The 16540-nt window shown below is 33.2% G+C and overlaps 1 protein-coding gene across 1 annotated transcript in view; it reads left to right on the top strand.

Annotated features, from left to right (window-relative positions):
- LOC143195290 (uncharacterized) overlaps positions 1-16540 on the top strand; it is a 79977-nt gene that overhangs the window by 13436 nt on the left and 50001 nt on the right. The window contains exon 2 of the mRNA XM_076402306.1: positions 13397-13722. Within this exon, the coding sequence (XP_076258421.1) occupies positions 13574-13722 (149 nt within the window). The 5' untranslated portion in view covers positions 13397-13573. The remainder of the gene's footprint in view (positions 1-13396; positions 13723-16540) is intronic.

Raw genomic sequence — 16540 nt, 5'->3', positions numbered from 1 at the left:
GTGTGTGTTGAGGAGGTAGTAGAGAAATTTTCAAAAGAATGGCGAGGGGCGAGATTAGCGTCTAATCTCATCTTCATACGCACGTCAATTACGTGATTACACCTACCGTCCATTCCGGTATAAACCACCTGATTATGGTTTGAGCTGGTATATTCACATCGGCATTACGTTCTGACTCTATTTAGTGGATATTTGGAAGGAATGTGTTCTGACACCGGAAAAAATAAATTACTCAATTTGAAGAAGCCGGTGCCATTAAACACCGAAAAATATTGTGGCGTTTTTTCATGTCGTAAACATGGATTTATTTCAACCAACCAAATGGATTTATTTCTCATTGTTATTGACAATTCTTCGCCATTTTTCCGGTATACCTGTCACTTTCACAGACATTTATTTTAAAGTCTCCATGTTTAGCCTCCGACCACGGTCCTCGGCATTAAGCTTACCGACTGGCCAGTGACCAACTTAGAGAATACCCCAGAAGACATTCGGTCTTACCTAACTTGGTTGATCTGGAGTGTTTATTCCTTGTCAGATTTTCGACTGTTGCCTATAAAGATATTTACAATTACAATTACAAACATAAAGTACTCGAATTCAGGACTCGAATCAGCCACTATCGTAACGTGATGATTCACCAGGACTGTCCTGTCGCCTTGACCACTGCGCTAAGCCGGCACATACTTCTTTTGAAAGCAGTTTAATTCCACTACGAGAGCTATGCAACGATCTGAACATGCGATACGCAGAGGAAGGATACAATACTCCACCAATATCTCCGGATTTGGCGTATGCGCATTTTGATCTCCATTTAATTTTAAAACAAAATAATCCGAGTTTGGCGCATGCGTACATACAGCTTTATTTACTTGCATTTTTTAATCATAATTATTAGATTTAATGTCGAGAACATATATAAGGAGGTAAATAGGTTCAGAAGGTAAATAAAAATGGTTGTTTTGGAAATAACACATTTTATTTAAAAATGTATTAAACAAAAGGAAAAATATAATTACTATATGCCCAGCCATTCTATTTTTATAAAAACATCATATTACAAATCATCATTATTTTTTATATATATAAATACAACAGGCCAATTGAAAAGTCCCCGGTCTGACACATAGATGGTGCTACTGGAATTAAATCCATATGTTTTTAGTTAGCCCTAACCCTCAAAAGATGCGTGTATAAATTTGACAGCTGTCGGATCATTAGTTTCTGAATTATAGTATTTTGAGTGAAGCAACTTTTGTTATTGTGAAAATGGATAAAATGGAACTTTGCGTGTTGATAAAATATTGTTTTTGAAAGGAAAAAATACAGTTGAAGCAAAAACCAGATATCAACTGGACGTGTACATCATATCATTCACGAATATTTGGGTATGAAAAAGCTCTGTGTAAAGTGGGTGCCGCACCAGCTTACTTTTGACCAAAAACAACGAGGAGTTGATGATTCGGAGCAGTGTTTGAAGATGATCTAGCATAATAAACCCAAGTTTTTGCGTCGATATGTGACAATGGATGAAACATGGCTTCATCTTTTCACTACGAAGTCCAATCGACAGTCATCCGAGTGGACACGATGAACCGGCGCCAAAGCTTGGGAAAACGTATTAATCGGCTGGCAAAGTTGTTGTGTCTGTATTTTGGGGTGCGCATGGAATAATTTTCATTGACTACCTTGAAAAAGGAAGGATCATCAACAGCGACTATTACATAGCGTTACCGTTTAAAGGACGAAATCGCCGAAAAGCGGCCGCATTTGAAGAAAAAGAAAGTACTGCTTCACCAAGACCGTGCACCGTGTCACAAGTCAGTGAACACGATGTCAAAACTCCATGAAATGGTCTTCGTATTGCTTCCTCCGTATTTACCAGATCTGCCCCCAGCGAATATTTCCTGTTCTCAGATCAACTTGAGCTGATGTTGATGCAGGGCCAGGTGGTCCACATGATTTTTTTCGCTTTGAATTATCGTATTGGATCCACTTTTCATCATCAGTAACAACACGATGAAAAAATCCTTTCCGATTTTGTCATTGAAGCAGCATTGCGCATATGACCAAGTGCCTTTCAATGTCTCGTCGTACTTGAATTCATACAACACAAAATATCATTCCCATGTTCTTCAAGCAATCGGAAATTGTGTCTTGTGTTACTCCCAACAATTCTGCATCATGGAGTAATGTCTACAAATCCTCGTATTCAAATTGTTTTGGCGGTCCTGACCGCTTTTCCGAATCGCTTGTCTATACTGGAAAGTGAAGTTTGTTAGTGAGGCTTCGACATTAAGTTGGTATACATATACACATACATATACACTAACACCATCTGTCCTAAGTCCTTTAAAACTAATTTATAGTCCTAATACATAAAATTAGAGACTGAGTTAGGACTTCCTAGATTTACGTTATTGTTGGTTAGTCGGCAACGACTACTACCAGTGTAATAAATAATTTACCGAAAAAAAACAATACTACACAAGAGCAGCAATGCGTGGCGGGGTACATATAGTTTTAAATAAAAAACATAAGTTTTGTTAAATTAACAAATTTGAAAAATCCTGTATACTTTAGAACGCATTTTGTACTTTTATCTCGATATATAATAAACAAATTTCAATAGCACACCAACTATCGAGGGAATAGAACACAAAATCGCGCCGGGCAAATCGGTGCAGATTAAATTGTCTGGTAATTTAGATTTTTTAACGAGCCAAAAACGACAGCGCGTTTAATGTTTCTCGTATTAATTACGGCTTGGAGCACGTTGCCTTCGAAAATATTTCGTTTACGACGGAATCGATAGCGTTATACTTTTATCGCGAATTTAAAAATAGCCACGCGAGCCGTAACGCTGTTGCAATTGACAGACGGCCGTTTATCCGCCCCTGGGAATGAGCTAGATCACCGTAATGAAGATCCACAAAAATATTGATTTATAATAATGATATACTACGGAAAGATTATTAAAAGTACATTTATTTTAAATTTAAAAGTGGGATTACTAAAATTTTACCATCATTTTTTAAAATTATTACCCTTAGTGGTTCAACAATCTGTCCAGTAGGCAATAAGCATTTCTTATGGTTATAATATATACATGACATGTAGACGATCACTTCATTAAGTGATCTCCTGTGTAAAATATTATCTTAATTAGTTAGTCCTATTCTAAATGTTATTCTAAAGTCTATATGTCTTCTTCTCTTTACGTCCTATGACCAGACCGGATGGTGTTAAACGTTTTAGTCTATAGTCTATCCAAAGTTGGTTTGAACATACGTCATATAAATTTATGACGTGAAAACGTCGCAATGTTGCCGTATCAACTCTAAGTTTTAGTTCAGTTTGGCTTTGACGTATAACAAAATTCTAATTTAAATAAAATAATGAAACAAAAATGTTATCAAATATATATAGTTTATTTTAACATTACACTCTTTTCCACACCACCCACAAGGTAGACTTCTAGGCGCGTTATTTTTATGTGGTGGTATCCCCCGGGAGGCCTAATCTACCTAATTATAATTAACAATTGTATATCCAAGTAATGTATTTTACTTTCTTTAGAAAGCGTATTTATTGTTTTTGCGTTTAGTTCTTGTTTCCTTGTCAAGTCATTTTGATATCACTGTATTTTTTATTTCTTCTGTTACTACCCGTTACACTTCTGTTACACCACTATTGATAAAATTAATCACTGAATTCTCCCTAATGCATTTGCCATATCTGCAAAACAGTCGGTATTTTTTCTCTCTTCGCATACTTTAACCAAATACTCATGTATGTTCTGAACAATTACACACATACCTAATGGACATAAATCTTTCACAATCTAGAATGCGATTATCTTATATTAATTATATACATAACTTTAGTTGTTTCCTCTCTCATTACCCTGTGTTGGAAATAGTCAGCATTGAATCATAATCCCATATTCAGAAAGTTGCACCAAAACGAATAACTAAGCTATTCATTTCCAATCTATCGAACGTTTGTTCACGATTCCATCATTTCTCAATTTCTTCTTCAATGTATCTCATCGAGGTCATTCAAACCGAAGGCTTTCCTTTCTTTCTTGTTTCCAGTAAGAAGCCCAATACATCTGCAATGAATTATTAATACATGTTATGACTAATAAAACTTAATCAGTTGTTATTCCAATGTTTATCTTTTTTTCATTAACTTTAGCTGTCTTAACACTGTTTTTATTATCATATTGCTATAAGTGACCGTTGGATATATTGGCCCTATTCTGAAATATCCATGTCTCACCTAAATACACAAATTGAAATAATAAGCTTTTTATTTTATTATATGCTTTTAAAAATTGTATTCTTTTAAAAGCAATATCCGGAAGTTCCATTAGACTTCTTCGACACTTTTCAGACTAACAGTTTCCTCTGAAATAATTGTATTAAATTATGTTTGTATTGAAAAAACTACTCACTGTTTTTATAAATTTCCTATATTTGACCTCTGATAGTGCTAACATCAAGCTGATCCTGATTCGTCCTACACTACCTTGCGTTATTTCTGAATATATTGGATGCAATTCAGCGAGTTCATTCTTTTATTTTTATAGTGAAATGTCTATCTTTAGTAACGTTAGTAAGAATTTAGTAACTGAAAATAAGGATGGACTTTCTTTAATTTAATCTGCACCCCTATGTATCATACTTTATCAAAAGCCTGATATATGCCCAGGAATGCAGCCGAACAATATATTTTAAGTCATTTAAACCCATATTTATTTTGTTTATAGGGCTATGTACTTGTTCTATAGTTAAGTTGATGTTTTGGAATAATCTCAATTTTTGTATTATATTATTAAGCGTCTTTATGCATAATTTCTCAAAAATGTTCGAGGTTATCGGTAGTAAACTTATAGGTCGGTAGGAGGTGACATCTTCTGGTGTTTTTCCTGGTTTGAGGATGATTATTATGTTTGCTACTTTCTAAATATTAGGAAAGTACTTTATTCGAAATATTCCCTTCTCTGATAGTTCTTGTAAAATTCTTCCAGTTATTAAATCATTCGGTAGCCTTTTTACGATTTATTTTTCTCATTATTGCTTGTTTACCTACCCTGATTGTTATTTTTTCATGTGGCAGATACATTTGAAATGGCGAATTTGGGAAGCTTATTTTCTTCGTCTTTGGATAGCTCAGAAAAAATATGAAATACTCTGAAATACTTTTTTAATATTATTTAAATGATTTGAGAAAATGTCAGCCAGTCAGTCAGTTCTCTTGATTGCTTCTAGTCCAATCGTAATTTTTTTAATAAGTGGGATTTGCTCCTGGGTCGTTTTGAGCTTTTTCGTTGCATTCCATAATAAACAATTTGTAGCTTTAATTGGCAAGGCTTTCCAAGTAGTCTTGTATTCTTTTATTTTGTTCTCTTTCATTTCTTTTGAACTATTTCAGCTCTTTTATTATTTTATTGAACTGTCTTTTATTTTCTGTATTTCTTACTTGTCAATTCTTTAGTAGCCCTTTTTTTTCTAGTATTTTTTTTCTAGATTACGCATGATATATGTATGTTTTCTCTTGTAGATGTTTATAAGGACTCGCGTGCTATAAGGACTCGCGTACCATGCTGCCATATTTGTTGCAAAGTTTATTGCTGCTATTTCTATATCAATTTTTGTTTTTAATGGTAAAAACACTACCATCAAAAACATTATCTCATCAAACATCAAAAACATTACCACGTTGCTTGTTATTGTAAGTAACACGCTATATTCCATGTTTAAGTTTTTCGACGTTTTTGTTTTCCGTTTATTGGTTGTAGATGTCAGCAGGCCGTGTAGAAAAAAACGGTTTTACGCTTCTCTTAAGTCTATGTAACACTAGACTTAGTTTGCCCAATTAAAAGTTGTTTATGAGGTAGGATGTTTGTTTCTTTTTCTTTAAATTATCTTCGGATGGTCACTAATGGTCTGAGTCAATAATTGCAATAATTGGCAACTAGTTTTTAATTCTGGTGGATTTTGCCAAAACAATATACAAGTTTTCCGAAAATTTTTCATGACTCCTCGAATATCTTCAAAGATCATTGAAATAAAGTGCTCTATACTTGCTAAGACGAATCAAAATTGTACCGATGGCAAATCCACCGAAAAATTTTATGATGAACAACTTACAAACTTATAAGGACGTGCAACTGGAATACTTCATCAAGTACTTTACAAAATCTCTGTTTATACATGCTTCAACATATTAAGTTCTCCAATGAATTCTTAAACTGGATCTGGGTTTACTTTCGTTTACTTTACTTAACTTCAATGACAATATCTGGCTTTTTGTAATCTTTAACATTTTTTTGCCTCGGGATGAATATATGCTACCTGTTGAGTTTTTACCTATGTTCAATTACATTAGAGATCCCCACACTGTCATTAGAATTTCTAATTTTGATGCATAATTATTAAAATAATGTATAAATAAGATTTGTTACCCATACAAATCGAAACAATTAAATCACATGCAGATTTGGAGCGTTTTAACGTGGTATTAAAATTGCACTATATGAAACGTCAATTTTTATTTGAAATACGTTTTTTTTTGCAGAAATAACTTTTATTCCGGGTAAAGTAAATACACAGATTTGTTATGAAGTAGTTTTTGAAAAATAATCATTTAGTGTATTATTGAGTGTCTGATAAGAACAATTTTTATGATGCGCGAGACGAATCTTTTCCGGGTTCAAATTGGCGAAAGTGATAGTGGATTTTTGATGGTTTATCGTTTTGGTTCGACGGAAATAACATTAGTAGAAAGTGTTTTTTTGGTGGAACGAAGAATGCGAAAAGTGAAATAAAAGGAATCGTTACCGGCGGGTGACTGATGGTCAGCTAATGAATGGTAGAAATAACAATTAAAATAGGGAAAAAAAAAGAAATGATTTTCTGTCATCATTTTAAATACATATGAAAGAGAAATTTATAGGTTATGTTTTCTATTGACTATAATTAAATTACTTGCACATATTAGATTTTCTCTATTATTTATATTATTTTTTTATTTTATGTACCTAGGAGAACCCGTCGGCTCTACCTACCTACCTAGTATCTGGTATTATACTGTGTATGTATTAGCTACACTATACTACACAATATCAAATAGCTTGATTATTTTGAGTTTGTGTCCTATTTTGGTGTTATCCAATAGTTGTAACAGGTCAATTGAAAAGTCCCCGGCCTGGCGTATAGATGGCGCTACTATAATTAAATCCATATGTGTCTTAGTTAGCCCTAACCCTCAAAAGATGTGTGTGTAAATTTGACAGCTGTCCTATCATTAGTTTGTGATTCATTAGTGTTTGAGGAATAATTTTCATTGACTACCTTAAAAAAGGAAGGACCATCAACAGCAACTATTACATAGCGTTATTGGGCCGTTTGAAGGACGAAATCGCCGAAAAACGGCCGCATTTGAAGAAAAAGAAAGTGCTACTTCACAAAGACAATGCACCGTGTCATAAATCCATGAATTGGGCTTCGAATTGCTTCCTCATCCACCGTATTCTCCAGATCTGTCCCCCAGCGACTATTTCCTGTTTTCAGATCTCAAAAGAATGTTCGCTGGGAAGAAATTTTCGCCGAATGAATATGTGATCGACGAAACTGAGGCGTATTTTGAGGCAAAAGACAAATCGTACTACAACAATGGTATGAAAAAGTTCTCCTCACGTTTTCAGTTCCTGAGTGACAGTCGGTGTCTGAAGGTTACGCTTTATGTAATCAGTTCTGTAGTATCTGGGTGCACTCACAATACTTCTCAGGATTTTGTTCTGGGGAACTTGTATTTATATTACTTTTCGAGGAACATCCCCATAATTGAATTCCGTATGTCCATATAGGATTCAATACTTGCTTGTCTAATAGCAATGTACTGATAACTGTAATTTTTTCCAGTTAACCAGTACATTTTTCTATATTTGAATTCCAGTTCGTTGATTTTCTTTTTTGTTTTGCATCAAGATTCATTCCGAGATACTTATTGTTGTTTCTGTATGCAGTGAAAGTATTATTTATTGTTATTGGTACTTGATTGCGTTTTGTAGGGATACTGAAGTACTGAGTACTGAATGCGGTTTGATTATAGGCGCACTGCATATGTATTATTTACTTTCGTTAATTTTTATTTTGCATATTTTATAATATATATTATTTTGTTTGACTTTAAACATTCTGGTGGTAATGTAAGATTTTAATCGTTCGGTGTGTTATTTCGGTAAATTTTTTTGTACTTTATGAACAAGGCAGTCATGCCACACTTTATCGAAGACTTATGATACTATCGATCTAAGAATATAGCTGAACATACATTTTTATTTAAAAAGCCGCTCTGAGTTTATTTGCATTTGGCGGTATATTTTAAGTCTAAGTATAATTCTAAGTCTTCAGTTTTATTGTAAAGATTATATTAGTTTGGGGGAAAGGTAATTTCGGTTTTTCCTAATGGGTGGCTTTAAAGTCACATATTTCTAGTAATATTTGCGCGTACTATGGCGCGTTTGGGAGGTGATGAAATGGATATTTCATAAAAATTATGATGATAGCTTAAGCGACCGCTAAATTTTCGTTTCAAATCAAATCTCGTTTTCGTTCCAAAGTACAAACTTTTCTTGCTGAAGATGGATATTGTCCTGGATGATGGATTGACGGATGCATAATATCACAACGGAATTAAGTATCAGCCATAACACATTTTCGAACCGTTTACGTGAAACGGGATACCAAAAGAATCCCAATGTTTGGTTTCCACATTAATCGATCTCGGAAGAAGACCCTCATGAAGCCAAGAGAAGTTGCACCCATGAAGCATACTAGTTGCTCATCCTGATTCACACAAAAACAATCAATAAAAAACGGTCTCAGAAAATAAGAAATCTCTGTTTTACCAAGAAAATTGTACCTGAACTCCACTTCACTAATAAGTTTTAAATAATGCCTCGAGTAACTGTGTCAAACTATTGCCAATCTAACGTCAGCCTGTTTTTTATTAACATTGAACGAATGTATTCAAAAGATAACTTGCATTCTTCACGGAACCTTCCCGATTGTGCCAGTTATTAAGTACCGAAAACTTTCAAAAATTTTAAAATATTGAAAATTTTTAATATGGTTAAAAAAATATCGATATATTTTAAAAGAAGTGTTTTTTGTATCGGCTGCTTGGCACAGTGGTAGAGGACGGTCCTTTTGCTGTTGCGATAGTCGCGGGTGCGAATCCTGCTGGGACATGGTCGTAAATTTATGTTTGTGATTATTTGATCAGTGAAAATGATCTCAGTCACGCCAGTAATCAGGCTGGGTAAGACCGGATGTCTTCTAGGATGATTTCCAAGTTGGTCACTCGCCAGTCGGTAGACTTAATGTCGAGGACCGCGGTTCAGGGCCCACGTTAAATAGTTGGCTCAGTCTAGATAAACCATAGTTTGTAATAAGGAGACCTTAAAATATAAAAATTTTTTTTTTGTTATCCGATATATCGATATATTTTTTAAAATCTCCGCACCCAACCTCCCTGGGTTTAATAATATTTTATCACAGCGATGTAACATATGTAGATGTATTTATTTCTATTTTTCATGTCAATCCAATTATAATGAACAAGGACCACACAGACGTCTTAAGTACACTGAAGAATATCTACATTTGTCTGAGGACAATGTAATTAAAGTTATTTTGTTCGTATAACAGAAAAAAACAAAAAAATACAAACTCGACAAAACAACTTCATTTGTCTGGATGTTTAATGGAGGAACGATATTAAAAATGTACGATGGAAACGATTAAAAATTAATGTTTGCGTTCTGTTTTGGCAGAAGTAATTTTCAACTGGTCGTATTGTATGAGTCACATGCCGGCCAACAGCAACCCAATTTGCCAACATTTCTGAATGGGAAAAAGTGATTTATATTATATACTTTGCAAACTATGACTGGTTCTTATTTATCAGACGGCAATGGACTCTGGGGGTTTTCCATTTATTAATGCTACCACCACTTCTGACGAGTAAGATAATATTTTTTGTAAAATTAATTCTGATAGAAGCAGACAAACAAGTCTGGCCATCGGCATCATCAGAGAAAGCATAAGTTACGTAATATGGGTCATTTTTTAAAATATGTTTCAATTCATAAGCAAGACAAATAGCATTCAATTAAACTAATTTAAGCTAAAGGCAATAGTAACACTTATACACGATTGTGTGGTTTGGTTTGCTTCAAACTTCAGATTTCCTGCGCGTTGTTCAGTAGCTTCCACATTGATGTGATTTGGTAAGAAGGATATTGTTTCTCTTTAAAAAAGCAACTCATCACAATGGGATTTTATTTATCAATATATTAAGAGTATTAATGAAATTGATTGTTGAAAATCTTAACTCAACTTAAACTCACAATAAACCCAAGCTTGTATCAAGAGATACTTATTATGTTACTCAAATTTTGTAATATGTCTTACTTTTTTATTAAATAATTTAAAATTATATAAATAAAAGCTTTTAACTGTGCTAGTGAAAACGTTAATACAAACGAACAAACAAAACTAGATTGATGTCAAATATGGTATATTTATGTTAAAAATCGAAGTAATAGTATCGATATATTGAGTTATGTATATTCATATAGTATTAAGTTATTTTCTTTGGATTTGTTTTGTTTACCTATGTGCTCTAAGGGTGCCTTGTATGTCGGTACGTCTTCCCTTGTATATGTTTTATCTAGTAACTTTTATGTACTTTGCATATATCAAATGTATACAATATTGTCTGCAATAGCCATCATGTCATTTTCCCTCTTTCTTTATTCTTCCATTACTCTACCTTTTCTGTCATTATGAGAGCTTTGAATATTACCTTATTTGGTAATTTCAGTGATTTTCTGACATCTGTAATATATCAAATATATAATTTTTATTTATATTTTAACTTTAGTTACGTTTTCGAATGAATTTTGAATCAGCAATATATAATATAGAAACAGATATTTACTGGGATTAATATATATTCATAAACTTAATTTGTCGTCTTGCCTTCGCTATAATTTGTCAATTTCTCGGATTACTAATATAAGAACTAGAAGTTAACTCTTCAATTAGTTTACGGAAACCGATTTAAAGACATAAAATATTCCTTTCTTACCCAGAGTTTGTTGGGCTACAGATATAGGTTTATCTTGTTATTTTACACGCTTGCTTATGAACAATTATAATTAACAATCAGAAATATGAATTTACATCCATGTTAATCTTTATATTACCTTTACCATTATACTTTTATATTACCTATTATTACACCACTAAATTGTAAATATTTTTTCTGTTATTCAACTTTATGTGTATTTTTGTGTGCTTTGTAATTTAAATTATTGAGATTACATCTCCTCATTTCACATTTCCCTTACCTGTTACATCAGAAGGTTTGATTTTTTGATAGTTGAACTTTTGATACTAAATCTTCATTGATTAAAAGTTGAAGTACGTCGGTGTTTCGTTAATTATATTGCCTATTCGTTACATTTATATTAATATTAATTTGATATTATAGATAATTACAGTTATTTTCACTTTTTATTGTTTAAAATATTATGTTTTCCATGTACTGTTTAATTAAATGAGTTACTAACATGAGTTCTAAATTCAGATGCGTAGTGGAAATGATATCATATGGTATATGGGTTGTGGTAGGTATTCCATTGATGCTATTGAAAGATTGATTTGGAACAGAATATTCTTGAAATTCGTATCTTTTTTTACTGTGGTAAAAAATGACAGGTGCCAAAATTTTATGAAAATCTGGCGTTTCGTTTTAAAGTGTGTTGTGGCACTGGTTTTAGTGAAACAATTTTTACTATTTTTAAGAGAATAGATACACATTAATTTCTTGTGTTTCCAGCAAAAATTGATTGATCATTAGAAAAAAGACACTGTTGAAGCAAAGCAATAGCTTAATAGTGTCCTTTGGAAGATATTAGATGGCGATTATTTTGATGGAAAAGTGTTAATGCGAAATTGGTGTTTGGAGTAGGTGGCTAGTTTGCTCGATAATGTACAATGTTTTTGGAGCTCTTCAAGTGAAATTAACATATTATTTTGCATCGATGTGAGACAATGGCTGTGATTCTATTATCTAACATGTGAACTAAAAAGATCGTCAGTCAGGCGAATTTATGTTCAAATGTTGTTGTTTTATTAGTTAAGTCGCTGAACTATTGGGTGATATGTTCTATTATAGTCCGATTACCCTTGTTGAGGTTCTTTCTATTATTAGGTGCTTGTATATGCTCTGATAATTTCATCTTTCTGTCAACATGGCAATGTTGTGTCGCAAAAACCATGTAAATTTTCCAGCGATCCATTTTGCCACTTCTTCAGCATCTCGAAACCGTGTGTAAGACAAGGCGTATTACATCAGCCTAAACAAGTAGTAATTATGTTTAACCTAAACAAGAAGGCGCTATGTTTGGTGAGTACCCTGGATGCGTCATAATTCTCTTCTCGAGTTGCAACAGTGTGTCATTCCTCATAACTTTTACGAGTTATGTTCAACTTTACCAATGCAAGAAAATTACTTTACGTCTGTTACTCGTTATTGCTGATCTTTTTTGCAACAATACGTTTGTTCAATTTTATTCAGTTTGTTTTAACAACCTTAAAAGATCGTAGTACACTACAACTTTCTGATCCAATCATGTAGACAGCAAGTCATTACGGCCATGAATTATCTTGGTGGTTATATGGCGTCGATATGGACGGTTGGTCTACATGGATATGGAAGATCGATATGGATTTTGTTTCAGATGTTGAGCAGCCATTTCACTCCATTTTCGATCTTTCTCATCACATGTAAACATTTGAAAACAAATTGATTAATCAACTGCTAAGCTGTTCTAAGTTGAGACCTTGAGGTGGGTTTTCGTCTAATGGGTCTTGTTCATTATCGGTTTCATTGTTTTCGAGCTTTATTCTTCTCTAAGCCGTTCTTCGTTATTTACATCAAAATTACCACTTTTAAATCGTTGGGACCCAAATCGACAATTGGGATATGATGGAACAGCGTTATACGTTTCTAGAGTTGTTTCATGGACTTCGGCAGTATTTTAACAGTAAAAGTAATAAATATGGAGAATGTAATTTTGGGCGTAGAACGGGCCTGATTAGCATCTATATATACTGATGAACTCAGTAATATTAAATATAAAATTGTTATTTTGCGTAGAGAAATGTCAAAATCAGTCAACAGTTGTCATTGATTAAAATACAATCTAGCACCCAATATTATTATTTACTTAACTGTAAAAACTGATAAAAAATAGCTCTTGATGTAGTCTGTGTTGTTGAATAGCAAAATAAACATATATCTTTTTTTTCAGGGCTTCCACGTGTTGCTTCCACTATTTGATCAGAATAGGGCACGCAAGGGCCGCACTACCATCATCATCGTAATAACCAGTTGCCATTGAGGCCTTTGACGGCTATGACGTAACAGTGCATCGAACAAAAGATAGCGCCCGTGAGCGCCATCTCGTTTAGCGCCAGGTGTGACAAATATGACGTCCTTCATGTCGAAGAAGAAGAAGTACAAGTTCCAAGTGGAGATCTGCTTGGAGGAGATGCTTGCGGTGCCGTTCGTCTCTGCGGTGCTGTTTGCGAAGCTGCGCCTGTTGGACGGCGGCAGTTTTCAGGATCATTCCAGCAGGTGAGCGAAATTTCCTCTTGGTGATATTTAACTTTCTCTATTATGTCACAAAGGTAGACTTAGTTATATATATATATATATATATATATATATATATATAATATCTAATAATATATATATAGTTATAGAACCATTAGTTTTATAGGTTTTGAGTATATATATATATATATATATATATATATATATATATATATATATATATATATATATATATATATATATATACAGTGCTCTTATAAAGGTTGTAAGCTGACTACGTTGCATTAAACATCATTTCGAACTTGTTTTTGGTGATGAGATAACGTTGCACAATCGATTCAAAGCTTCTCTGTTACTTTCGTGGATGTTATATGCTCGATAAACGTGGAAAAATAAAGATAAATTCACTCAAAGATGCGTATTTACAACACTTTGGTTTTGCTCTTGTCAACACTGATGAGCCATGGGTGCCGAAATTGTTTTGTAACGCGTGCAGAACAAAGTACCAAGTTGTAACTTGGTAAAAGTGTCTACTTTTCATTTTCTATGTCAACGTTATATATAGAAAAATGTAGACTTTTGCTCGATTAATGTCATTGGTATAAATGCAAGAAAATAGCATCAGTGTCAAAGCCACTTCCACGTAAGCACAGTGATCCATTGCCAATTTGTCCCGGTATAAAAATGTCTTAGACTTAACTTTGTTTTTATCACTGAGTGAAAAAAGTGATAAGGATGAAAAAGTAAACTATCAAAGTGAAAAGAGTGATTGGATTGATGGCTAAAGCAAAGCTTACAAAATGTTTAACGCCCGATGAAGCAGCAGCATCGTTTCAAAATATTGTTCACAACTTTCTCGGTAACCACAAATCACCGGATTACGAGCAGATCGACAATTTGTTTTAGAATTACTATAAGATTAGAGCTCGAATGTCTCTCAAAATACATTTTCTGCATTCATATCTTGATTTTTTCCCACAAAACTTGGGAGATACGAGCTACAAGTAAGGAGCTTGGATATACACCAAGATATAGCGAAAATGGAAATGCCTTAATGTATGAAACAGATCCAAAACAATGTAAAAGACTCACTTCAACCTGCGTCCATTTCTGATTTATACTTTTTAATTCATTAAATGGCCGTTAATGGTCAAAAATAGTAAAATAATTAATTCATTGAATATTTCGAAAATTAGAACCAATTTAAATAAATAGGCTACTGATTTCTATTCAACCCTCAATTTACCTTTTAAAGAGTTTTTGGCTGCTCGGGTCCAAAACCTTGTATACCTGTGTTATATTAATAATAATATAGTTAGGAATGATATTCGATATAATATTAACACACACAACCTTAACGCCATCTGTAGATATGTTATCAGATCTAGTAGTTATTTAGTATAAACTATTTTATTATGTAGTGTCGCCTCCGCGGTGTTAAACATTACAAGTTTATGTGCGTTCTGTAAATATTTGAGAATCCCAAAAATAGTTCTGCTGTGTTTTGTAATCGATTTTGTTTTATTATATATATACAAATATTGCTGCTATCACGAAAAATGTGATCATTTAACGATTTGTATTTTCCGTAAAGAATAGTTTCGAACAAAAGCCACACACTGCTCCTATGTATTTCAAAAGAATATTTGTGTCTTTATTCGATGGATGAAGATTTACAAAATACAAACAAACATTTTTTTTCAATCTCCATAATTGTTTTGATAAATATGTTACAGAAAATATATAGACGGTAGTTGGTACCATTTATTTAGCTTAGATAGCCGTTATACAATGCCTCCAAATATATCCAAATATCCTACTTAAATAAAAAGAAAATAGATTCAAACAAATGAATAACGAGAAAAACGACTTCCATCGTCTATTCATAGATGTACTATTTAACTACTTACTCAAAGACAAAGTTTCGAATCCTGTACTCTACAACCTTTGTACATATGGTACACACGATTGCTTTTATGCGCTGCCTATAAAAATTACATTTTCTTTGTAACATTAATTATTTGTTTAACAGAGTTGTATATGTATTACAATATCACTATGCCTTCTTACGTATTTTAATATATTCCTGAAGCATCCTTCGCACAAAATCTAGCAGATAAATTCGTGTCTACGATGATCTGCTGTCTACAGTATACAATGTTGGACTGTCTTGTGGAACATCCGAGTATATTGGATGTTTACTGGGTTATGCTGTTGGCGATTTTTGAGCTCTTTTGTTATAATAAATATTCGGTCTCAGTTGACTTCAGATTTTCCAAGTCTTCTTGAAGTCCTTGATTTTGTTTATTTTGATCGGCTATTTTAGTTGTTTTTTTGCTTTGTTAAACTTTCGTTTGTTTTATTCTTTTCTTACTCGTTGTTATTTTTATCGTAGCTTTCGTTTCTGCGAGTTTCTGTTGAATTGTGGATGGTGGAGAACTAGAACCAATCTTGACACACAGATTGAAGATATCGTTCACGCTATCGAATAATGTTAAGGTCTACTCTTATTCGTAAACTTGTCGTACTGAAACTGTCAAATATATTGTGTTCAATCTATATTGGATAAAGCTTACCGTACCATAATGCTTACAGTAAATTTTTGGAAGCAATATAAATAACACCTCTGCAAACGATGTTTTGTTGCAATAAATCTGAACCTTTTCAAACCAATTAACGAAATATTTCTGTATATTTTGAACTCCTATCATGGAGTGTTCCTACTATATTTCTGGAAAACGTGGAGAGTGTTAATCAGTCTGCTCATGATTATCACTCGCACGCAAGCGCATAAAATATAACAGATCATCATTACACCGCATTTTACACATAGACGTAA

This window comes from Rhynchophorus ferrugineus, unplaced genomic scaffold (genome assembly GCF_030347505.1).
Source record: "Rhynchophorus ferrugineus isolate W39M unplaced genomic scaffold, kcgeb_rfMv2 rfM4, whole genome shotgun sequence".
NCBI lineage: Eukaryota > Metazoa > Arthropoda > Insecta > Coleoptera > Curculionidae > Rhynchophorus > Rhynchophorus ferrugineus.
The sequence above is the reverse complement of the archived record's forward strand: the minus strand, read 5'-3'. Positions and strand labels throughout refer to the sequence as shown.